The sequence below is a fragment of the Anopheles ziemanni genome, chromosome 2 (assembly GCF_943734765.1).
Source record: "Anopheles ziemanni chromosome 2, idAnoZiCoDA_A2_x.2, whole genome shotgun sequence".
NCBI classification, from domain to species: Eukaryota; Metazoa; Arthropoda; class Insecta; order Diptera; family Culicidae; genus Anopheles; species Anopheles ziemanni.
In genome coordinates, this window is record NC_080705.1 from 90,964,080 (window position 1) to 90,988,328 (window position 24,249).

General features: G+C 47.1%; 2 protein-coding genes across 2 annotated transcripts in view; both read right to left on the reverse strand.

Moving 5' to 3' along the window:
* The window catches only part of LOC131281437 (protein still life, isoform SIF type 1), a 70,561-nt gene extending 49,159 nt beyond the window's left edge, over window positions 1-21,402 (reverse strand). The window contains exons 1-13 of the mRNA XM_058310769.1: window positions 21,296-21,402; window positions 20,958-21,142; window positions 20,767-20,885; window positions 19,693-19,891; window positions 19,442-19,588; window positions 19,106-19,374; window positions 18,939-19,029; window positions 18,628-18,841; window positions 18,324-18,543; window positions 18,047-18,263; window positions 16,932-17,112; window positions 16,576-16,857; window positions 16,374-16,503 (exon numbers count right to left, since the gene is read on the reverse strand). Coding sequence (XP_058166752.1) covers window positions 16,374-16,503; window positions 16,576-16,857; window positions 16,932-17,112; window positions 18,047-18,263; window positions 18,324-18,543; window positions 18,628-18,841; window positions 18,939-19,029; window positions 19,106-19,374; window positions 19,442-19,588; window positions 19,693-19,891; window positions 20,767-20,885; window positions 20,958-21,142; window positions 21,296-21,402 — 2,361 coding nt within the window. The remainder of the gene's footprint in view (window positions 1-16,373; window positions 16,504-16,575; window positions 16,858-16,931; window positions 17,113-18,046; window positions 18,264-18,323; window positions 18,544-18,627; window positions 18,842-18,938; window positions 19,030-19,105; window positions 19,375-19,441; window positions 19,589-19,692; window positions 19,892-20,766; window positions 20,886-20,957; window positions 21,143-21,295) is intronic.
* A 200-nt stretch (window positions 21,403-21,602) lies between these two features.
* Window positions 21,603-23,932, reverse strand: LOC131282276 (uncharacterized). The gene is made up of 2 exons (XM_058311690.1): window positions 23,870-23,932; window positions 21,603-21,701 (listed from the first exon to the last, which is right to left on the reverse strand). Exons 1-2 carry the CDS (start codon window positions 23,930-23,932, stop codon window positions 21,603-21,605), a joined length of 162 nt encoding a protein of 53 aa, XP_058167673.1.
* Window positions 23,933-24,249: the final 317 nt, after the last annotated feature.

The window sequence follows — 24,249 nt, forward strand, 5'->3', positions numbered from 1 at the left end:
GTAATAACATCCTTCTTATAATCTTTTTGCACCCGAACTAATGACAGAAAGGGAGGTAGAAAAAGGTGAGCTAAAGGATAGAAAATGTTGCAGGACAAATGTAAAGAGAAGATTGTGAAAGGAAATTTCTTTTACAGCGCCTTTTTGAGTTTGTTTTTCTTGCCTGTTTTCATCTGTTTAATGTAAATGATTATTCCATTCAGCAACGCGGGTTCGATTATTTTGCAGCTTATTCTAAGAATAGTTTCATCAGTTGAGACAGTAGAAAACAATGGCAAAAGAATAGTTCATCTTTAATCATAGATTTTATAAGCAAGTTGTATTGTTCTGCTTCCTAACTTTTGTTATAAATAGTTTTTGTTTCTCATTCTCTTTCCTTACTTCATCTTGTTTTATTTGAATCCATTCATTTACTCTTTTTTCTTATTATTTTCCATTCCTACATAACCTCGATCTATTGTTGGAATTTATTAATGGGTCATGCATACGCACACAAGCGAAACACAGCGCGCACTCACCTTTGGGGCTCGATCAGGATACATTCTCATAAACATTTTGATGAATATAAATTTGAAATAGAGTTGAGTTGATTGCACTCTTTCTCTTCTTAAGTACGCTTCTCTTTAACACACTACCCTATGTTCGTTTCGTAGTTTTGTATAGATATTCGCTCCACGTCAGATTGCGCTATCCGGATGTTGCGCCCTGTGATTGATCTGCAACGGTTGCTAGGTTACATTCTACCTCCCCTCGTTACCCTTTGACGTACACACCATTGAACGGAAGGCCGTCGCCATGGACTATATTTGAATTTCCATTCCGGGAACTAGGTCCGTTTATGTGTTATTAGCGCGTTGTGCAATACGTTCATCATTGAATGCATGCAACAAACTCGTGGCGTTCACGTGACGTGAGCTTCAGTGACAATTTAGACCACCTGTTTTTCTATAGCATCACTTTTAATGGAGCTGTTCTTTCCCATTGTTTCGCGTTGACTGTGACAGCTACTTGATACTCGATGTCAGCTGTCAAGCAAACCCATTTTCCCCTGCACATGACGTAGGGGAAAAGTGCTATGAAAGGGTGCAAAGCAAATGCAAATGCGTCACGTTGCATAAAAATGCCACCATACCTTTCCATATATTATGTAAATGAGTTACAGTTTGAAGGCATGCAGGATCAACATAAATTGTAAAAACTGGGTGACTCCAGGCGTCAGTGAGCAAACAGAAGAAAACAAAACTCGCTCGGGTTTGATTAGCTCAACCTGCACTATGATTCCGTCTGCATCCCATCTGTCCCTTGTTTTGGCATTACAACGCCGCCTGGTTTCCATTTGCATCGGTTCGATTTCGGTTGTGAAAATCGGAAAAGCCACAGCCCATCGGGAAAAAAAAACCATAGCTGGATTGAGATCCATAAGCCACACAGGAGGAAAAACAATAAATCCCAAACAGCTCGCAGCCGAACTCGCACCCGGTTTGTGTTCGTCAAATGTCAATACCTATTTGTTCCGAATCCGTTGCCTTTGTGTCCGACAGTGTTTCTACAGCCGGTGTGGGGGAATGAATCCAGAAACCGATTTTTTTCAAATGTATGCAACTGTGTGGCTTTCATTTCTATATTCCCGTTTGGCTCTCGGGTGCCAATGTAAATGGACAAATAAAGCGAACGCGTGTGGGGTAGGCAGAGAAAAACAAACATGATCGTACAATCACAGCGCTGCAAGCACAATATTGCTGTTGATTGTATGATGAAAAGTGCACCAAAAAAAAAAAAGACCGACACCACAATGAAAAATCGCTTGCAATACAGCGAGCTGCTGTCGAGTGCAGCGACATTGCACTCACTTGCTAAATTAGTTCCTGGGTGTGCGTTTTTCTTTTTTGAACTTTTTTTAGCCTGCCAAATTACTTTGTGGCCCCGCGAGTGTTTGGCTGGGAAGGCAATTGTTTGGCGTTTCTAATTTCACCACCACAAACGCAGCTACGGGGTTCCATGACATCCTGAGCCCTTCAGCGAGTTTAGCCCCACTCCATGCTGAAGTGGACGACTAAAAGCGGTTTGGAATAGTTGAAAAAAAAAAGAAAAACAAACAAACACGCACAAATTCTGTTGGCTATTGAAGCATAAATCACCGATCCCAAATGGATTTGTGGTCTATGCAGTGCAGCACCGCCCGGTAGATCCAATAAAATCCCCACCATCACAATGCCACTGGTGATTAATCCTCAAAAACAACCAGCCAAAGGATTTAATAAAAAAAAACCCAGCACATGTTGAAGCGGTTTGAAGGTAAATTTGAAAAGATATTCATTCCAATCGCGAGCCAGAATGATGATGCTGGGCGGGTGTTGATACGCGTTTCACTTTGCTTTCATTCATGAGTGGAAATTAAACAAACAGCACCGAGTGAACGAGACTTTGATAGAGTGGGGAGTTCTTTTGGCTTAATTTTGGAATAATAAACCTTTACCCTGTTCCGTTTCCGACACTCAATTAACGTGCAATCCGATCTCATTTCATCGTACTCCAGGTGGTTTCCGCCTTTCTCCTTCTCTCCTACGCGATTAGTGTTGGTTCTTTGCTAATGATTGGACGCTGCAGCGTCAATTTTGTACTCCTTTCATCAGATTTCCAAACCCCATTCCCTCGATCGGATGTTAGCTGTGCGGTTGTTTCATCGGAACCTTTCTCGCTCCGTTTCGGGCGGCCTGGCGGTATGTTGTCGGCGAGTTAAAGGATTATAAATTAATTATTTTAAAATCAACTTCAACCGACCGCAAGTCCGTCCCTGTCGGGCCGCTTCTTTTATCTCCGTCTAGCAGGAAGAGATCTCTCCGGTTTTCTCTCTTTCTCCTCGTCATTACTATCTATTTCCAATGGTTCCACCCGTCTTCACCCGAGTGTGGTACACTTCCGAAAACAATTTGATCTGTTGTAGCTTCCCCCCAACGCTTTCCATTCGCGGAAAAGTGAAACGCTTCCCCCCCTCAAGGGAGGGGATGATTACGCAACGCGGATACGCACGAATCGATAACTCTATCTATAGCTCTGGGTCGGGCACGAGCGGACGGATATCGCGTTCCGGAACCGCAGCCAGCTGTATCCGCTTGTAAGGGTTCCTCGCGGGTTGTTCGCACCGCAGGCTCCTTGCCCCCAACAGTGGTATCTTCTGCCACGCGACGTGAGTTGCTTGAAAATTCGAGGAAAATTTCCCTAACTTCATTCCGCGCGCCGCAACGGAAGCAAAGTGTGCTGCGGGTGGTGGGGAAATGAGAGGGGGGGGGGGGGGGGAGATCCTACAACGGGTTACAAAAGAAATATCGTCATCATCGATGTTGTTGGCTTCCGTCTCGCAGCACCCGCCACAATCCTGCCAACGATCCAACCCCGTTTCCGTTGGCTTGTTGTCGAAGGCTGATTTATGTACATATTTATTTCCGCCGGGATGAAGCAGGCAGGCCGCGAGGCGTCCCCTCGTGGATCCTGGCAAGATTGGGACCCACCCCCCCCGACCACGAACTATGATTATTTGTTCACCCGCTGGGTGAAAATTCGTACCACAGTCAACCCAGTTGCTCCCGAGCGCTCGTCGTTACGGTTCCGGAGCTGCAGATGTCGGGGACGATAAATAGATGTAGATTTATATACAACGACCTCCCAATCATTGCTGTCTACCCTGAAGTAGAAGTCGAGAAAGAAAAAGAAGCTAGATCCACTCTCCCCACAGCATCGCGCTTCCAAACGACCGGGAGTCGATGTTGACATTTGTCAAAGTGGATTTCATCGACGAGCGAAAAATTGGAGCCCGCTGGAAGGATGTTCGATGTGATACGCTCCGGTTGACGAACGAACGAACGGACGGCGTTAGCTTTTGGAGTACGGCGAACTGTGACCAACGCTGTCCACCGGTTTTCCGCACCCGTCGAAGGGTGGAGCGGAGTTTTTTCTTTTTCCTGGAAAACCATCATCACTCCTCCGGGGGAAGGTTGGATTCGGATTTTGATCGTTCACTCGCCGGTGCAGATTAATGGAGTTCGAGTGGGATGGGAAGAGAGGGAACGGGCTTTCCGAAGAACTTACGGAGTTCCGGGGTCCGATCCGATCCGGCTTGACGTAAATAAACAACAGCACTTTGCGAGCCGTGTTTTACATGCCGATTGATGGGAAAGTTATCCTTCCGTTACGGAAAGGGGAAACATTCGACAATAAGTAACACAAACCGAACCGTTAGACATATGGAGACTCACGATCTGAATTGAATTATTTTTGGGCTGGATTTAATAGACAAATAATAGCTCTATATTCCAACTCATTATCCTATTTTGTTTTGTTTTAGATTCTACATTTATCTCTCTTATGTTTACTCCCACGTAGATTAGGTTTAAGTGTTCTTGAATGTTTCTATTATTTATCATTTCACATACCCACACACACACAAACACTCCCCCCAACTTGTGCTCAGGTTTTGTCTATCCGTTTAGCAAACATCGTAAACATTGGATGTGTGGATTCGCGCAAAGTGTTTTGTCCCTTTCCCTTGCCATGTTCTAGGACCGACTTTATCCATGGTTTCGTTTTTCCACTTTCCCACCGAATTCCCCGTCATTGCCCGCCGTCCCGTGCCGTCATCAATCTTCGTCCGCACCGCCAGGTTTTCTCCTTGCTCTTGAGTTAAAGCAAAAAAGAAAAAAAAAGAAAAAATAAGAACAAAAGAAAAGAAAACGTTCCTCTCCGGCTTGAGAAGCCCGCTGGAAAGCGTTTTTTCCCCCCCACCCCATGTCCATAATACGCTCCATTAGTATGCTCGTGTTCATTTGCTCGTTTCCATACATCCTGCCGAAAACTCCGCCCTGAAGTTGTGTTTCGGTGAAGGCAAATAACTCCACGAAATGATCTCGTTTTCCCCTCTCCCGCCCGCTCATGGTCCCGCTGCCGCTCGTGACGGTGGAAAATTACTAGCAAGCTCACGGCTGCAGCAAGCTCGGAGGGGCGCAGCAATGTGCTCACGTTTTGCTGCTGCGGGCAAACCCGTGGCGAAATGGAAATCCACCCCATTCCAGCCGTTTGTTTGATGCAAGATGTGGAAAATAAGTGGGGAAGAAAAGAAAGTAACCACGTGATTCGGTTGTATCGGTAGGAAAAACCGCCGCGTGTGGAGGTCCTTGAAGCAAACCAGCTGGTGGGCGAGGAAAAGGAATGTGTAGGGAATAAAAATAGAACAAGAGTGAGCGAAAAAACAATGAGGGCGAAAACGGAGGAACTGAGGAACGCAAATCATCCATAGAGCCGGGCCACCGATTCGCGGAACGAACAAATGGCACAAGACAATTTTGACACAAAAGGAAATGATTGTTTTCTGCCGTTCCAGTTCGTTAGGCTTTTCCCGCTTGCGGCGCTCGCCCCGGCCAGAGGAAATCGATGCGGACCTTGAGCAAATCCTTAGCGCATTTCCTTGTTTACTTCAGTTTACTCTCTATTTGCTTTCGCTCCACTTTGCGGATCAGCTCGTTTGTTTGTTTGTTTTTTCATTGTTTTGATTTATTTTCGTCCTCCTGTCCTCGGTTGAGTGAAACGACCTTGGTGTAGTTTCCATGTGACGACTGGGAAAATTAATGAAAACGTTTCGAAACCGCACCCTGATTTCGCGTGCCATTTGCGTGCTGAGGATCGGGCGAAAGTTAATAAACGTTGATGAGGCAAATAAAAAGCTCAATCAATACCGATCCAACACACAACACACATCGTACGGAACAAGGAGGTTAAGAGTGCGTCAAGAGTGTGCGAAGAATCTGCGTGGGAAATTTCCCTGATGTCCATCCGTGACGGCAAGAGAAAGTTTTCCCTCCCGGTGTGCTGATTATTAAAATGGATGGTGCAGCCATTTGATGTGGGAAAGGGGAAATCGTACCACAAGAAAACTACTTCCGGAAAGGTTTGGGCCACTCGGTACGTTTCTCTATCACTCTATTAGCTGCCCCTTTCTTTTTTTATTGCCTGTTCTTAATCGGCAGAGTAGATAAACTTCCCGATAAATCCTCCCCGTAACGACGACCGGCCCTCTCCGGGGGGATGAAAGCGGGAAAATCAAACATTCCGAGAACTTTGATCCTACCGTGCCATTGGGGTTTATGAGAGGGTAAAGCAAAACAATATGTGGGACAAAGGCGGCGGCAGAGCGCAAAACTGTAGTTCGTTAAATCAATTAGGATTCAACCCAGGACTGGCGACCGCACATACACATTTACACGCACACAAATATGTATATAAACACCCGACAAACAGACGTTCTGATGAAGCCGGAATTGCGATAAGTGGATAGAACGGAGGGCCCGGAAGGTGACCGGAACGGCGAGATGAGCCAAAAATAAGAAGAATAAACACTCCGCCGTTTCGTCTCCCAACAACCCCCAGCTGGCCAGATCAGATAGGCAACGATCCCGGGGGTTTTGTGGGGCGCGTGATCGGAAAAATAACGAAAACGCTCGTGCGAAATTCATCCGGACGGAAAAATAAGGACGAACAACAATGATTGCCGGAACAAAACATGCTTAAGCAAATAAAGCGCCCCTCTCTTATCGTCCCCGCCCGTTCCCCCCCCCCCCTTCCCCCCAAGCCAACGACCAAAAGACTCCGCCCGCACAATCCTTCCCCCGCAGCCCATCGACGCAATCACAACGACATTGAGCACTCCATTCGGGATGACGTAAGTTCAGTTATAAAACTTAATTTGATCCCATCGTTCGGTTTGAGGATTGAAGTACATGCACACACACACACACACAGATCCACACAGACAGACATGGACCATGGACGATTGCCCATAAAGCACGGCCCCGGAAAAGGCCGGAAGGCGCACGCTGGGAATGTTGGGACAACGAACCGTCACCGCAGGGTCAGGTGCCAAAGTAAATATTTTCACTCGATAACTCTCGCACGGTCTCGAATGGGACCGCTTTCCGCCCAATTCAGAGTGTTTCTCTTTTTTTTTTGTGCTGTTGTTGTTCCTTTCTTTTTCAAGGCCATGGATAAAGACTTCCCTAAGGGGAAAGGCTGGGGCGAATCCGATTGAAATCGTAAAAGGTTATCCACAAACCGCCCCCATTGTGGAGGGTGGGGCGTGGAAAGCATTCATCCCGCTTTTTGGTCCACCTTTGCCCGGATGCGTGTGAGCCGACCGATCGAGGAAGAATGCAAATAAAACAAACCGTGAAGGGAAAAGGAATCCAACACCGCTCCCAATGGCACGCGGTACGCGGGGGTTTTTCCGTTTCGGAAAATCGGTTAACGAATTTGTGTCCCGTTCGTTACGTTACCGACCGATCGAATCGTTTTCCATCTTCCCACAGAACCTCCTTCGCCCCACGTAACGCACCTTTCCCTCCCCCCGTAGTGAAATCCACCGTACCATACACGCATTGTCGGGTGGCCCTATTTTCCATTTGTTCCGAGTCCTCGACTTACTTTGAATGCCACGGAGTGGATCGTCTGTTGTGCGGCTGCCGGAAAGAATCCCACCGAAAGAAGACTCACACACACACACACACACCATTTGTCTTGCAAATCCATCCAGTGACACCCACGCCGACCGAAGGTGATGGTAGCTTTTTTTTTTGTTGTGTGAAAAGCATGTTTTTCGGGTTTTGGGGAGTGGGGGGCGCAGGGCCTTGACAAAGTAAGCTCGAGGAAAAATGTCCTCCCCGGGGCTGCGCCGGCATCCGACGCCCGCCGATACGACAGATGTTACCAATTCCCAGCCGATAGATAATCAATTCGGATATTCATTAACCGGTTCCATTCCTTTCGAGGATGGCGAGGCGTGGGTTGCGGAGCGATAAAATGGTTATAGAATTTGAAAAATTCATCCTTTTTGTGGGACATGAACCGATAAATATTATTGTTTTGCGAGTTTGTAACAGCAAACAGAATCAATCGATTGAATGGAATACAAAAAGGTTGATTGTTCACGTTTGAAAAAAGAGTGGAATAGATATTTTGTATACAAGATGTATTAAACCGAAGTATTTATGCTTAAACCAACACATTATCACAAATATTATCACTTGTCTTTCAGTTGATTGTTGATCAAGATTGATTTTACCATATTTTTGTTTAGCCATAAACTGATTTTAATTTCACAACATACAAAACAAGTTAATAGAGAATAAAATACTAGTGTAACTTTCCCCTAGAACAAACAACAACTTTTACAAGCATTTCGTTTTGATTCCGTAAATTATTGGAAAAGTTCATGATAAATTCCAAAGAAGATAAGTAAATCAATATTATCCACGCCTTATTTGAACGAAAGAATTCAGTTCAACATGTTCAGTGTGATTTCCCAACCCCAAACACCCAAAAGCGAAGCTACAAGTGAAACGTATTACTGAAATGATAACGCTCTCTCTCTCTCTCCCTCTGCGAGCTCCGTTCCACTTCAACACTTGCATCCACACTTCTCACCCTCACCTCTCGTCGGGACAAATGCCAGGAGTTAAAAAAAGCACCAACCAGTCTACATCTTCATTAGCGACGAGAGGATATCGTTAACTTTAATTTTCCGGCTTTGTCTTAAGCAGCCCGGCAATTTCACCCCGAAAGTGTCGAAGGCCATTCGACACGCCACGGCAGGCGTAAACACGTGGGAGGGGGTGGGGAGGGAGAGAAAGTACTGGAATAAAACAAAATACTACTCCCAACAACTTTTGATAGCAAAAGGAAGCAATGAAGATAATTTGAATGGGGACGGACCCAACACGCGGTAATTGGAATCAGAAGTGAGTGGCAAAAGCAAAAAAAAACATACCCACACACAAACACACACACACACACCCACACGGGTAGGAAGGAAAAACGACGTGACGTGGGCGAGAAAAACAACGAGCGGGTCCTGTCAGGGTCGCTTCGACACCGGCTTCGGCTTCTGGTTGCGTGTTATCCGTCACGGAGACTACGGTACCCCCGGTGGCCTCACACATCTCACCTCGACCCCGCCGCCCACCGAAGCGGAGCAACAGGAGCTGTCGGATCAGTAGCGGCTCGAGAAGAACAAACACAACAAGTCAATTTTAATTATCCAGCGTATAAAAAGCCACTCCAAGCTGAAGGTTCTCCGGTTCGCGCAAATGGTTTTCGGGACCTGAAGTTTTTTTATTTCCCGCTCTCCCGTGGTCAGGGGGGGGGGGGGGGGGGGGATTTTTCCCAAGTGGATGGGAAAGAAAAGCTTCCAGCAGTAGGTAAACAATGGCGGACGTATCGGTGCATGACACACGATTTCCACGAGCCGTTTAGATCCGTCCGTCGTCTCGAGCCCGGACGATGGATAAGCATTGCGTCATATTTTATTAAGCCCTGACTGGATGTAATTATCCTCGCATTGCTTGTTTTTTTTTCGCGGACACAGCATTCCAAGCGCTTCATGATGGCTACAAAAATGCCATCGTATGGGTGCGGATGCCTCACGGACCGAATGAACCACATTAAGTGTCACACTGGAAAAGCATGGTTTTGCTGTTTGGCGACTATGCTACATCGGTGCGATTAAATTCTTCAACATTAACCTTATTTTCTGCCGATTGATTCCCCCCCCCCCCCCCCACCCCGCCCCTGGAGTAACACTGTTTTGATCCATTTGCAAAGGAAACTCACCCCCGCCGGAGGGTGGGAAAAATTGATTTTTATTTCTTTCATCGTAATGAAAAATAGATTAAAAAACCCCGTCCGTTTCGGGCGATCGTTCGATTTTGTCTTCCATTTTGCCGAGTGCGACCACGAGCGGGGCGTGCTTTTCTGGCGAGGGGAAATTAAATTTCAAAATTAGCCATAAATTAAAGTCAGTGTCCGTAAACAATTCTGCTACGTTCGGACGGCGGGTCCCCTGCGGGTCGGGAAAGGTTATGGAGAGGGAAAAGCCCCTTTTCATCTGATTGCGTTCGCGTGCACCACCTTCGTCTTCGGCGTTTTATGATTAAAATCGAACCGTTTTATGCAACAGATTGGTTTTCACTCTCCACTTGTGAAGAGAAAGAAGGTAAAGAAATAACTCCGTTAGAAGCTGCGTGAAAAAGCTTCAATAAATAGTATCTGCCTGTTGAAAATGTTAAAGCGCGCCCCTTGGAGGGGGCCCGTTTATTTTAAATACACAATTTTCTTCAACCCTCCAACTGAACATCCTGAATCACGTGCAAATAACATTCATTACGATTCCTGCGCCAATTATATTTCTCGCAAACCATTTGCTCGGCGAGTCGCATGTGGTAAACCATTTTCCAATTTGCGATACGTGTTATTTTAATGCCCGTTTTTTTGCCACTCTCTTTCCCACTTGCGAGTGTGCGTTTCGGGATACGCCTCATAACCATAAATTATTTTAACGCACTTTTCCCGCCTTCCCTCCCTCGCCAGTAGTTTGCAGTAACAAACGACGCCTTCATATCAAACGAGCCCAACCGGCTCATTAATCAAGCGGACTTTGCCTATAAAATCATTAAAACAGCCACAAACTTTCGCCACACTAATTTTCTGCCCTGACCACGAGTCACGGGTCGGGTGGGTGGGAAGTGTATTACTGAGTGTTTTTCTTTTTTTCATTTTTTCCCCTTGTTTTGTTTTGGTCGCACTTGCGGTGTATATCGAATTTGGTTTGGACGGAACGAGCGGAAGAGGCTCCATTTACATTACCAGCGGGCGGAAGCACAATTTCCACGAGCAATGGCCGACGGTGGTCGGTGTCGAATTTTCCCTCGCCAAGGCGTTTTGAAACGGGCGGTTTTCTAACAAGATTTCGGGTCCTTGACATTTCTCCCTCCCCCCGAAGGGGCCATATTCTTCTTCTGATACTTCGGTTATCTAATAGGTGCCGGATCTTCCCAAACGCGCGCCAGAATGCAGACACCATTTCGGTACCATTTTTATTCTCCGCCATTTATTCGGTGCCATTTTTTCCTCCTCCTGCTGTTGTTTGTTTCACTTTTCTTCTCGTCCACTTTGTCCAATTGGTGGATCAGTTCGCTCGAGGCGCGGGATGTTCTACATTTTCCGTGCCAAAAGAGCCACAGACGAACATTATGTCACAACCCCCCCCCGGGGGGGAGTGAAACCCAAACGACACCGGTAATGCCCGTTGGGGTTGGCCCTTATTTACTGCCTATTTTTCCGCCCCGTGATTTTCTGCGTGCTGTTTTGTTTTTTCTCCATTTTGTCGAACGTCATCTCTTTCGTACCGCACCATTTAGTGGCATTCCGACAAAACCACCCGGACGTAGAGTCCGAGTCCGCTGAAGCTCGGACGAGATGGTGGGAAAAGCGGTGCAGAACATGGCCTTGCAGTGGGACTAATATTTATCCCCGCTTTCCACACACCGCGACCGGAAGTTTAGCTCGTTGTGCTTCGTTCTAGCTGCCATCCCTCGGGGTTGATTCTTCGACCTCGCTGAATGACGGCTTCCGCCAGGCCATTGAGTTGACCAAGAACTCAACGAAGCTTTTCCGTCCGGACGGAAGCCGGGTCTTTCCACGACGAAACCGTTGCGCCCATCGATGATGGAATACAGCTGGGCAGGCAATTATAACTTTAACACGCAGTTGTAAACACATCTGAAAGTCGAAACTCAATTACCGGCACTGCACTTTTGCCGTTTTTCGTCCAGTTTGTTTTCTACTTCAAACCCCCGGCAGAACGAATCAATTCCGGCGCTCACACACAGCCACATGCCGGCTTTTCATCCCGGAAGGAATGGTGTATTATTTCCCAGCACTCCCAAGCACCATCAATCAGCAGAAGAAATTAGAAATGATTGCTCCGGCGAGCTGGTAGAGCTTCCCGGGATGGAAAAGTTGTAACTGGCCCCTCGGCAAAGGACCGTTTGGGATGGAAGCTGGAGTGGAGTTGAAGTTTTTTCCACGGGTTTCTGCGCACGGGTGGGTTGAACATGTGTCTCCGATATGCTGGATGTGAATGAAGCTGTTCCGGGACGACGACTGCAAAGTAGATGAAGAGCCTTGACGGTTCAGCGAGTCGGTAAGTTGTTTGTTCGAAGATGGATGATTTTGAGCTTGAGTGAAACCAAGCCAATACCGCTGAAGCACTTGGACCATTACAGTCATGATTGGTCTTTGGAAGAGTTGTTTTCAGTTAGGTCGGTTGCAAAGTAAAGGCAAAACTCTTACATGCTTATCGACAAATGATTGTATGACATTTTTTAGGCAGATTGCTTAAACACTTCATTGCTTCCACACCAATACCAAGAGTTATTCGAGTGTAATCCAAAAACCTCCTATAGTAGTTTCCTCTCACCATCTCACGGAAACGTCTTCACTAAAGACTTGTCCTGCTTCTACGACCTCTTCTACGCTCCAAAACCCATTTTCACGGATATGGTCCTTAGTCCTTGAGCAACAGAGAAGATCCGGTCGCTGCCACTTACTTTGAACACGTTTTGATTCCGTTTACCGTACCACGCGCGAACGGGTTTTGCACCACAGACAACCACAGTGAAGGAGCAAAAAAATTGGACTGGAAAATCGCTTCACCGAAGCCAACCTACCGTTATCCTTGTTTGCCGATGGATCCACTTTTGCCCGACCCTGTAAAAACCCGTGCGGTTTATCCCGTCGCGCTGCACGGAGCGGCAACCGGAAGTGCCCAGGTACTCTTGCAGGTGTACGTGAGGAAATGCTCCGGAGTGTGTCTTTCTGCCGGCGCCAGTGCGGGCTTATATCTGTTTTCCCCACAAAAGAATCCCGACTAAGAATTCACACAGAACCATTCGGAAACATGCATATTCTCTTTACGGTGTACGTACATTAATGGCACTGAAGGGTGAGGGTGGCGAAGGGTGTGGTAAAAAGGGGTCCTTCTCGTACTCCCTCGTATCCTTGAGAACAAAACTGAGTGACACTGAACAAAAAAAAAAAAAAAAACATCATTCGAAACTTTCCATCATTTAAACCACAAAAGTCTTCTCCTCCCCATCGCCCAGATTCAATCCCGGGATGGTGAAGAGAAGAATCACAAAAATCCTCATAGTTGTCACAGATTCCAAGCGTGTCCTTTCTTGTGGCTTGCCGCCGCCGCCGCCATCCCGTTTCGCTCCCCTGCCGTAGAAAGTAATAAAAGTCTTGTCTTTTGCCTCCCCAAGCGCTGGAGAGTGATGGTTGAAGAACTGATGTGACAAGGCTTCACTCAACACACTCATGTGCTACCCAAACCCCTCGGCAAGCGTTACTTACGAGACGGAGTAGCAAACATTGGGAAAACTATGTGGCATGTTATTTTTATTCGCAGGAATAGTGGAATGACCCTAGAAGCAGGGGGATATTGGATAATAACTGAACGGATCATGAAAGTGACAGAAAAAAAAAAGCTTTGTCAACGTCAGCGTTTGGTGAAGTGAAATTATTGCCGTAAGAAAATTTTCCCTCGTTTTTCGTTCGACTGCAAACTAGTTAGACTTCCATTTATGAACGAAGGAAAAGTATCGGGGATATATTGATTTATATTTGTCACTTCTTTGCCACCATTTGCGGAGATCAATCCCGGGGATGGTCTGGGCATGAAATTTGAAAATAATGTTTTGAAACATACCTGAAGCCGCAAAGTGTCGGTGTACTATGAATGTTGAGCATTCCACCGGCAGGTGATCCGATGGAAGGCAAGTTTAACATTCCTCCCCATACCAATATTGACCAAACAAATTATGTTGTTCGCACAAAATTTAAATTCTCAATCATGCCCGGCCCCCCCCCCACCCCCCCCCCGGGACTACCGGCAGCATACCGTTGATGAGCATTTTTCTGGCTTTAACGCTGCCATGGATCTACCGACACATAATGAGGTCACAGTTTTACTGACATTTCCACAGGGTGTTCTCTCCCACCCCACACGCTCCTAGCAAGGGGTGACGTAATGGGGGAGGAATCTGTAGGGTTTATTTGCAGTTTTTGTTACTCACTAGCGCTCAAACCGGTTCCTGCAATGGCGCTTGTGGTGAAACATCGACACACCGTTGGGATTAAATTTCTGCAGAAAAGTGCTCCCACCCCAGCCATTTTCCTCTTGACAACCCGAACCAAGGCACTGGCACTGAGCGGGAGGAAAGTTTTTCCCTTTATTAATTATGTTACATTTCATGAAAATTATTGTAATTAGATTACTTTTTACAGCTCGTTTTCCGATCGCCCTGCCCTGTTAGGCATAAGCAGCGGCATGCAAGCAGGAGACGATCAAGGCAGATGGCTGGAAAAGTTTACCCGGGCAAAAGTTATCCCGGATGCTGTCGAACCCCTCGGAGTGACGGTGAGGTGCTGGTGGAGGAGAAGCGGGGATGGGATGGGATGGGAAGTTTGGGAAACATGGCTGACGCTTACGCAAACTATTTTTGACATGAATATTGCGAGAGCAATAATTGCGGATTGTTTGATCGTATACGACAGTGATGTGATTAACAATTTCCGTAACGTAATGCCGGTTTTGTGTGGATTGAATATGTTTAATTAATTAAATAACTTGCCAAGCTTTTTCTTTGTTCTTGTTTGTAACTGCCAGTATTTATTTATGAAGTTTCAATTCTTTCATCGGAGGTAGTTTTTAATGTCCTGTTAAAATATTGTGAAAAATATAGGTATTGAAGCAATTAAGAAATTATCAATCAACCATTTTACAGACAAGTCCTATTTATAATCCCTAACGAGCATCGACGTAACCTGGTTTTCCTTGAAATGAGTCTTTTTTAATTTGATCCCTCCTTGTCGCTAGCGATGGAAGGAGCTCGTTTCGTAATTTAGAAATAGTCAACTACAAAAGAAACCGATAATCCTTATCAAGGGGTTTTCCGCTCAAATCTGTCAACCAAAGGGCGACCGGTACTTCAGAATGTCAACCGCAGAGCAAAGCCCTACAGGATATGGAGGGGAAGGGGGAATACCCTAGAAGGGTTTCCGTTCCATCGCTTCGTTGCCATTTTGCCCGACCGCTTGCGAAATAGCAAGGCGTGGAAGAAGAAAGCTTCTTTACCTTCCGATCCGAACAACAAGCGCTCACAATCTTCCGGTAAGCCTTCCCCATCCCACTCCTTTCACGGGTCGATAAATAAGTGAATCGATCGCGTGATGGGGCTTGGCGGCATCTACCGAACGGAACGACCGCTGGAAAACAGAACTTGTTGCAAAATAGTTTAACGAACGGCTATTCAGCAGCTAAGCGCTTCGTTCGTGTATGCCGTTCGAGGTTTGAAAGTTTTCCCACAGCGCTACGAAACCTGGTTCTGCTCGTGCAAAGGAATGTGATACGGATTCACAAAGTTAATCATGCCATGTGCGAGCTAACGTAATCCCCAGTGTGTTCAGCGAGGAGAAGGTCGAGTGGAGGAGGATGTAACGTTACTCGGAATGTTGGAACCAAGCTGGAGAAATTAACAGATGTCGACGGCACTAACCTCCACGACCAGGTGAAGGACCAACCCCATATCCCGATGGAAAGCGACAGGCAGCAGGCAACCCGTGTCCGACACATCGGCAATCAATGAGGGCGGGCAGCCTGATGAGAGCGTAATTTCCACACTGAATACCAACCTTGATTCAACTTCGCGACTCCTTTGAATAGGAAGCAATTGCATTCCGGAGCGCAGTAGCAAGAGGCCTTTGCAGATGTTTGATAATTCTGTGTTGAGTAATTGAAATTCGTCCGTGATGGGATTGATCGAACGTTCGTCGTTATATATGCGAAGCCATGCGCCACGTCGATCCAAAGGGAACGTAATATGTGTAAATGATTCGTTGACTGCAGCAATGGGCTAACAGAGTTACCAGAATATAATATTCGTGTGACTCATTTTACAAATCCAAGGTGTTGTAATCTCGTTTAAGATAATCCCAAATCGTTCAAGTGAAGATTGCATTTAATGTAGTTTATCAATATGGTTTTCCCGTGATTAATTGCCCGAAATTCCGACTGGAAACTCAGCTCATCATAACAAGGAAGTTATGTCCGACGAGAAAGCTAGTTCGTAGACTTGGGTTGCTTGATTAAAAATGTACAGAACTCTTTTGGTGTGAAATCAATTATTGAAGTTCCTCCATAACAAGACTGAAAATTTTTGTTCATCAAGCATTTTGTGAAATGTAGTTCGGTGTTCAATTTATCCGTTGTTGTCCTAGCAAAGTGCAATAATGGTGATTTTCACTCCAACAATGGGTCGTTAATATCACTTAATCAACAAACAAATATGACTTGGATAAAATTGGAGTTTTCCACTGTAAATAATTAAGCTAGATTTTGTTGTGAAACACATTTTTCGGATAAAAGTAATAGAGGAGGAATCAAATCGTTGAAGTTGAATGCAGACAAATTGAGGAAAAGAACATTCACCTACCTCAGAGGAAGTCAAGTAGCAGAGACGCGAGTCGGTGCTGTCGATCGATGCTTGCTGCACGATGCCGTAGCGAGGCTCCCGATCGCTCATGTAGTCCGAGCGAAGGCTATCTTGTCGATCGAAGACTCCACTGTAGGATGAAGTAGAATAAAACGTGCTTTATTAACCGGGAGAAGCTCAAAGGATTTGTGGAAAAACCTACCGCTGTTCGAAAGAGTCTGCCCGGTTGCTCTTGTAGCCGGAATCGTTCAGGCTCGAGTCCTGGCGCAGTGACGGCAGTGAGTCCCATGGGGAGCGCTTATGGCCACCACCGCCACCGCCTCCACCACCAGCACCACCGGCCGTGCTCTGAGAAGACACCAGTCCCGGACCGGAGCCGGACCCGAACGTCGAGCTACCGGAGCGCCATCCATCCGAGTGCCGGAACCACTGAGCCCTGGCCGACTCGCCGATGCACGAGGCGCAGCGTGGCGTAGTCGAGTAGCTGTAGGATGTGGAAAAAGGAACACCCATTAGGCATCTGGTCATTCACGCGTGATTTCGAACATCCTCACTTACTTCGAGTTGTGGTCACTCAGATAACCCCGGTCGCGATCTCGGTCACGTTCCCGTTCGCGTATCAGCTCGTTCCGGTCGCTGTAGTATCCGTCGCGCTCTCGGTCCCGCTCCCGAACCGGCACCGGACGCTCGGTTCCACCCAGACGGTGCGGTAACGGCAGTGTCGACGATTTGGCACTCGCTACAGAAACACCCGAGAGGAGGTTGAGAAAGAAACACATGAATCACGCCACCTGGCAACACACATTGTCGTGCGTCACAGCGCACGCTTCATCAAATTAATTTTCCCATGGGGTGGGAAAATCAACAACAGCCCACCTGAACCACGCTGCCTTGTAAAACCATTTTCACAACCCCCATTTTTGCACCCCCCGGGAAGGGCGTACTAATTCATCGAATTACCTTTTCTTCCACGAAATCAGGTTTCCATCGGCATCAGGCATCATCAAAAAACGGCAACCCAACTGAGAGGGCAGCAACAAAATGTCAACCCCTACGCTCGGCGAACACCGGCACAATCAAATTTAATCAATTATTTAAAATTGGAGAATGTGTATGTGTCTTCAGGACATGTTTGTGTGCGCCGTGTTTGTTCCTGAGGCGGTTATTAAATTGTTTCATTACGCCTCGGTAGTGACGAGACATTGTTAATCCTTTTGATGCTCTGTAATGGTATTTCGTACGCCTACAATTTAAAGGGTACGGTCTGCAATCACCTTGTTGAAGGTTGTTTTGCGTTAATTTAGCGGAAAGGAATCGGTTTATCATAAATTGGTCAAAGCTGAACCATTTAAAATTGGTTTATCAAAATCAATTTATGATTCCTTAGAAGAAGTGTACACAATCGAGTTTAATGAAATGGTTCAATGATATCATTTGCTTATTCTTTACTTAAAAGTAGCAGAAGAAGTATTTTTCGAGAAAATAGGCAGAACTAATACTTTTCCTTACCATACAAAATCTAGAGAATTTTCTGTAATTTTCTGGGGGTTTTTATTTGCTCTATCATCAATTAAGACATTGGCAAGCGTTAAGCTACTGTGAACTTCTGGAAGCCTGGCTTGACTTTAACATATACCATCTTATCAACGCAAGCAATAAGAAGTTCAACTCACCACGTCTCATCGGATATGGGCTACGCTGGTTGGATCCCGGCAGGCTTTCTGCCAGCTCGAGATTCTCCATGCTCTGCGACAGCAGCGCCTCGAACGTGTGCAAGCTGTAGGACTCCGCGTCCATGCCCTTCGCCAGCGTGTTACGCAGATGCATCTCGTACTCCAGCAGCAAGCGTGATGTTGGTGAACCCGGTGTAGGCGTCACATTCGGGGGATTCTAAAATGGTTGACCGTTAGATGTGAGAAAATGGCTCACAACTCCGTCCAAAATGGTTACCTGGTGGTGATGCGAGTGACGACCACTCTGCCTTCCGTACGGTGGCTGATCCTGATCCGAGTTACCGTTGCTGGAGCTGGGCGTGGTAGCGTAGCACTGATTGTCGAACATCACGTTATCCGATGGCGGCGAGCCTTCCACGCAGCTGCGCTCCCGCTCGAGCTCCAGATAAAGCCCACGTCCACCGTGTTGGTGACCTCTGCCTATTTCGTGCGACGATCTGCAAGAAGAAAGAACCACGTCCCACGTTAGTTACCGCAGGAGTAGGACACTTTTCCAATCCCGAAATCGGAACCATGCCCACCTTGAGCCCGAGAACCGGGAGCTTTGGCTGGCGTTACGTGAGATGGTGCCATTGTTGTTCATCATGTGCGCATTGTGAATAGCGTGCTGGTGCGTATGCGGCGTATTGGTGGCAGAGTTGTAGTAGTTGTACCGGCGGCGGCCCATCTCCGGAGATGTCACGGGACTCTCGGCACTCGGCATCGGCTTCAGCATACGTTTCATTGTAGACGTGTCTGTAGAAATGTAAACACCAACCAATGTTTATGAAATGCAGTTCATGATTTTATCGAGCAATAGACATATGGAGCAATGTCGAGCGTCTACACTAACCAACATTCATATCTTCCGTGCTCTTCGACTTATTGCGCCTGGCCGTGTTGTTGTTGATGATGTTGTGATGCATCTCATGTTGGTCACGGGGCTACAAACCGAAGAGAGATAAAGTGTTAGTCAGTTCCAGCAATCTCCGCGATCCATTGGACGTTAGCCGTCCGTACCATCTCCTCGTTGAAGTCCTTCGTTCTGGTGCCAGTTCCGGTGGAGGTGGTCTTGGTAGAACGCTCCGGTTGCTGCAGCGTACCGCCGGCCTGAGTACCTTCCGATTTGGAGGTCTCTTCTGGGCGCTGCTGGCCCATACTGGGGCCGCCCGACTCCTCCTGACCGATCTGCGATCCAACGTGGTTCTGGGTAACGGTGGCCGCCGTTCCCGTGCCGACGTTAGTCATCGTGCTCGTTTCTTGGGATTTCGTCTGTCTGTGGCCAGTTTCTGGAAGGAAGAAGTTCAATGGAGTGATTAATACAAGCGTTCCCTTTCTTCGTAGACCATTCCTCACCTTGAGTGTTGATCGTATTTCCCTGAGTATTGTTTGCTCCAACATTGTCGTACAGTGAGGTGCTGGAAGTGGCCGTCGCAATCTTTTCGCTACGCAGCGCTTCCGTCTCCGTGGCCCGGTTCGTGGCCCTCGGCAGCGTTGAAGAGCCTAGGCGGAAAACAATGAGAAAGAAAGGGGGGGATTTTCTTGCCATACCAGACGAAACTTGCAGCGGCGTTCAACGGCGGAGGGAGGCCTTCTCACGTACGTACCTCGGTACCGTGGATCCTGGGCCCGGATGCGCGCATACTGCTCGGCCGTCATGCAGGTGCACTGCGGCTCCCGGGCGCGCGACGGACTCGCCGGTGTGCTGAGCGGTTTCCTCTTCGTCTTAACCTTGCCCTTCCCAGGTGGATCAAGTTTTAGTGAATAGCTTGAGGAGGCCTTTCGTGAAAATTTGAAAGAAGGCGACTGTAAAACGTCGCACTATTATTAGGGTGATGAATGGCTTGGTGTGGGGAAAGCACGAACGGATGGGCTGGCGGGGTGCTGGTGGGGTGCGGTGGGCACCCCGAAGGCACCCGGCGGGTGCTGGTGAAAGGACACGGTTGGTGAGCGAGGGCTCGGAACGGGAAGCGTGGGATTGTGATGTGAGGTGTGAGTGGAGCTTGTGACGGTGAGGACCCGCTGTTTGCAGTTTGGTGTTAAAAGAGTTCTGCACGAACGTGTCGATGGAGGTGGTGGTAGCTACTAGCTAGTGGTTTGTTAGTTTTCGTTTAAAGCCAGTTGTGGCACGTGGGCAACGTGTGGCCACCCGCCTCCGTGGATTTGATTCGAACGAGCAGCGGGTTTTTGCTTTATTTAAGGTTGGATGTTAGCTGGACAAGTTCGTTTAGCGGATGCTGGGATGCTCATAACTCACAAATAATAGTGCAACATTTTATTAGCAGCATAGTTTAGAGATAGAAGGGTAGCAGAAGATGGTAGTATAGATGTTGTTTGGAAGAATCAGGATAGTCGGTGAAAGTAGACAGCGACAATCAGTAGAGAGACACACAGATGCTGTACACAGATGGGTTTTGAAGATCGCACGTCCGACTATGGTGCAGGGGAACCAGAGTGGTTCTAGCGACGGACGGCTTTGAGAGGCTCGGACATTCAAATATTCAAGCAGAATGCGACCCGCACATAGAGACACCGATCATACACAGAGCCACGACAGAGAGAGAGAGAAACAGCGAAATAGTAGAAGTAGTGGAAGTAGTAGCAGTAGAAGTAGAAGTAGAAGTAGTAGCAGCAGCAGCGGCAGAAGAAGAAGAAGCTGACGAGACGTTAGCTATACTTACACAGCATTCACGGAACTGCTTTGCATCGATCGGTGATGTAAAGTTCAGACCCCAGGTGTCGTTCGTCATCGGGTCTTTCCAGTAGATGAAGCATTCCGAGGCCTGTCCGATGCGAGTACCTGAAAAAAGGGCGAAATGGCAGGTGAGTTCCTGTGCCGGTCAACGTTCCGCGTGGTGTTTTGAAGTCTTACCGGGCTGCACTAGTCGTACGTCGAGGATCTTGTCGACCTGGCTGTTGTACGCGGTGATGTGGAATATGCATTCGGGCGAGTCCTGGATGCAGGTGATGTTCACCGGGACCAGATCCTCGGACACCTGCTGCCATTTGACCGTGCCGGCACCGCTAGCCGAAACGTGGAACACTTCCGCCCACAACCTGAAAGGGTTTGGGAGGGAGCAAACAAGGTTCATTAAACAGCGGTCACGTTTTATTCCGAGTTTATCTTCCACCCCAGGGGTGGGTGCTATGAAACCGGCAACCCGTGATACCGTCGAGGGAATCGACCGTTGCATAACGCGCTCAACTTACCTCAGGAGATGGCCGTCCCGGCGTCGGGATGCTTGCCAAGGAGAATCTTCATAACGGTACGCTTTCCGCATAAGCGGCGCACACGAGCAGCTTAGTTTATTACCCATGGCGCAGCTTGGGCACCCAGCCTGTCCTCCTGTCCAGGTGCGAAAGCAACGCATTGCGTAGGAGAGCAAAAAGGGAAGGGTACGTTGTGGTTAGAATGGGGCGAGAGCGTAGGCGTTATGGCGCAGTGGAGCTCGTCCCAAGGGGGACTACTGTGCTGCCACGGTTGTTGTTCCGAGTCGTTACCTGAGGTTCCTTGCTGTCACCACATCCCACTGACATCGGCCCGTGAAAGAGCTTGGCCTCGGTTCAACGACTGGGACCGCTGATTGTGTCGGTGGCTGTAGTGACGGCTGCCACGCTGTAGAGAAACAAAGGTTCGGGAATGGAAGAGAAGGTGCAGCACGTGCAGCGTTAGTCTTTCTCTACGGCCTACAGGATACGGTTTCTTCAGCACACTAAACGTGAATGTGACGGTTTCGGTGGGAAGGTTACCCTTTGGTGCAGTTGTAGTTGGGGATCGGTGATGGTGGTGGTGGTGGTGGTGGGTAATTAACTTACATCTGTGGATTTCTACGGCGGAAAGGTAGCGAGGTAATATCCCATTCAATGTATGCCATAAAGAATACCTTACACGAAGCGCTTCGTACGGTCATAGGAAAGGATGCAACTACGGAAGCCTGGCTCACTTGACTTTTGTGGCCGTGTGTCGCTACATCGGCACGTGCGAGGATGTTGGTGGCACCGCCGTGCCGGAACCCGTTTCAGTCACACCCGGGGAACCGGAGTCGGCTCGGTTTGACCTAAATTTATATTTAATACCACACACGCTCATCATTGAGCTGCCATCGACAGGAAACGTCGCGCGTGAGATTAGGCAAGGAACCATCCAACCCTCCAAGGGGCCACTCTTTTTCTCTCTTTCTCTCTTTCCCTCTCTCGCTCTCTCTCTGGTTTATCCTTGTTCTCACTCGTTCCCTTTCTAAGGAACCGGATTCTGCAGCTGAACGGAAAGTGTAGCAGCATTCTTGTTGGCATACTTTGAATGGGAGGAAGTTTTTAATCGAAAACTCTTGATGTCGGAGAGGACGGAATGGATTTTATTGATGGAATATCTTATAAACAAAGTGCATGCTTATGAACGGGCCGGGGGGTTGGTTTGCGTTTTCTTTTGATGAGAAGGATTGGGCGAAGGGCGATTGGTTGGAAACGAGTGGGCTCTTTTAGAGATCGGAAAGTTTATTTTATCGAACACAGATTTAATTCATTATTTTACTGCATAGCTAATTGAGATATGACTTAAGGTTTCAACCACTACGATGATGGCAACACATTCCGGTTTTACGTCTGTACAATCGATATGAGAATGATGGGTTGCTCGAGAGATGATGGCGTACTGCTAAGAGGGCAGATGTGTTGTGTGTTGTTTGCGTTTGCCTTTTGGTTCGATCGCTGAGATTGGAACTATTTACATGAGAACGAAACCATACTTCAATACCGCTACCAAAACTACGATCGTAAGCCGATTCTGATGTTTGTCTCAAGTTCAAAAATGCACATCAATCGCCACCGAAGGCGCTGAAAAAGCGAAATGTTACCGAAGCAGCATATGTGTGAGTGCCACCGTTTAAATGCACTGACGCTCGGGGATAGCGTTGCTCGAGCGCAGCAAAATGAGTAAAACAAAGTTGGCGAACACTGGAATGCATATTACATGGCGAGGCGAGGCTTTAAAGAAGTGATAGAAACTTGTACGAAATACTACAAAAATATAGCACGCCAGCATTGACTGTTCTACACGCTACTATCCAGAACGGAACATGGTTTTTACGGAAAAAAAACTTCTGATATACACAAACACACACACACACACATATCGCATCGAAAAAAAAAACAAACTTTTGTACACTAGAGCAAATGAAAAATGGAAAAGAAAGCTATAAGAACCTGGGCCGCAGAGTACTGGCAGAGTGGTGACTTTATTTACCAAAGCTCATTCTCACACGTTTGCATCATTCTCATAGTGATAGTGTTACTCTTTTTTTTTTGTTATTGTGTTTTTTACACCCTTTCTTCACTCTTAGCGCTTTCGGCGAACCTCGTAAGTTGTTGCATACACTTTAGATTAGGTTTGGAAGTGTTGTCGTTGGTTTGTTTAATCGGTTTTTATTAATTTTGGTTGGTACTTTGTAGTTTCGAGAAGGATTTAATGCACTGGAAGCACGTTTTGCTCTGGGAGGTCAGATAAGTCGATTTATCTGTTCATTTATTGCTGCTTTCCAATGGTGAGTTAAGAACAACAATAGGGGAGGATTCAACGAACAAAAACGGTTTGCATTAAAAAATGTTGTCGTGTGTTGGTTTTAAGTTGTGGTTCACTTTGCGTGGTTTTGTGAAAGAAAAAAACCCCATAAAAAGAGGAAAACAGAAGAGAAAAATGGATCATTGTGACGAATATTAAAGAAGAAAACAAGAAAATTCAAAGGTGGATGCTACGTGCGTCCTGAAATGGTGTCGTGGAAAACATACCTCGAAGTGGCCCCAGCCATCGGCGTTCATCTTCGCAGCCTCTACGCTACCTTTGGCTCCCATTTTCTATGTTTTGTTTTGCTTTGCTCCTCTTTATCTTCCTCTTCTATTGCTTAATCCCGTGCTCTAGAGAACGTTCGCTACGGTTCTCTAAGCGGGATTTCTTCGTTCCGGTTTTGGCACCGTTTGCTTACTGGCCAGCAAAATGGTCTCGAGCTCGTTCGAGTTCGATTTGTTTTTCACTGTTTTACTTTTCTGTGATGGGGTTGCTTTATGTAACTTTTATTTTCCAGCCAAAGTTTCCAGTTGGCATTCAGTATAAAAAGTTCACTAAATCATGTTATATACAGTGTGGTACGAAATACGGGCTCCGTTGTGTT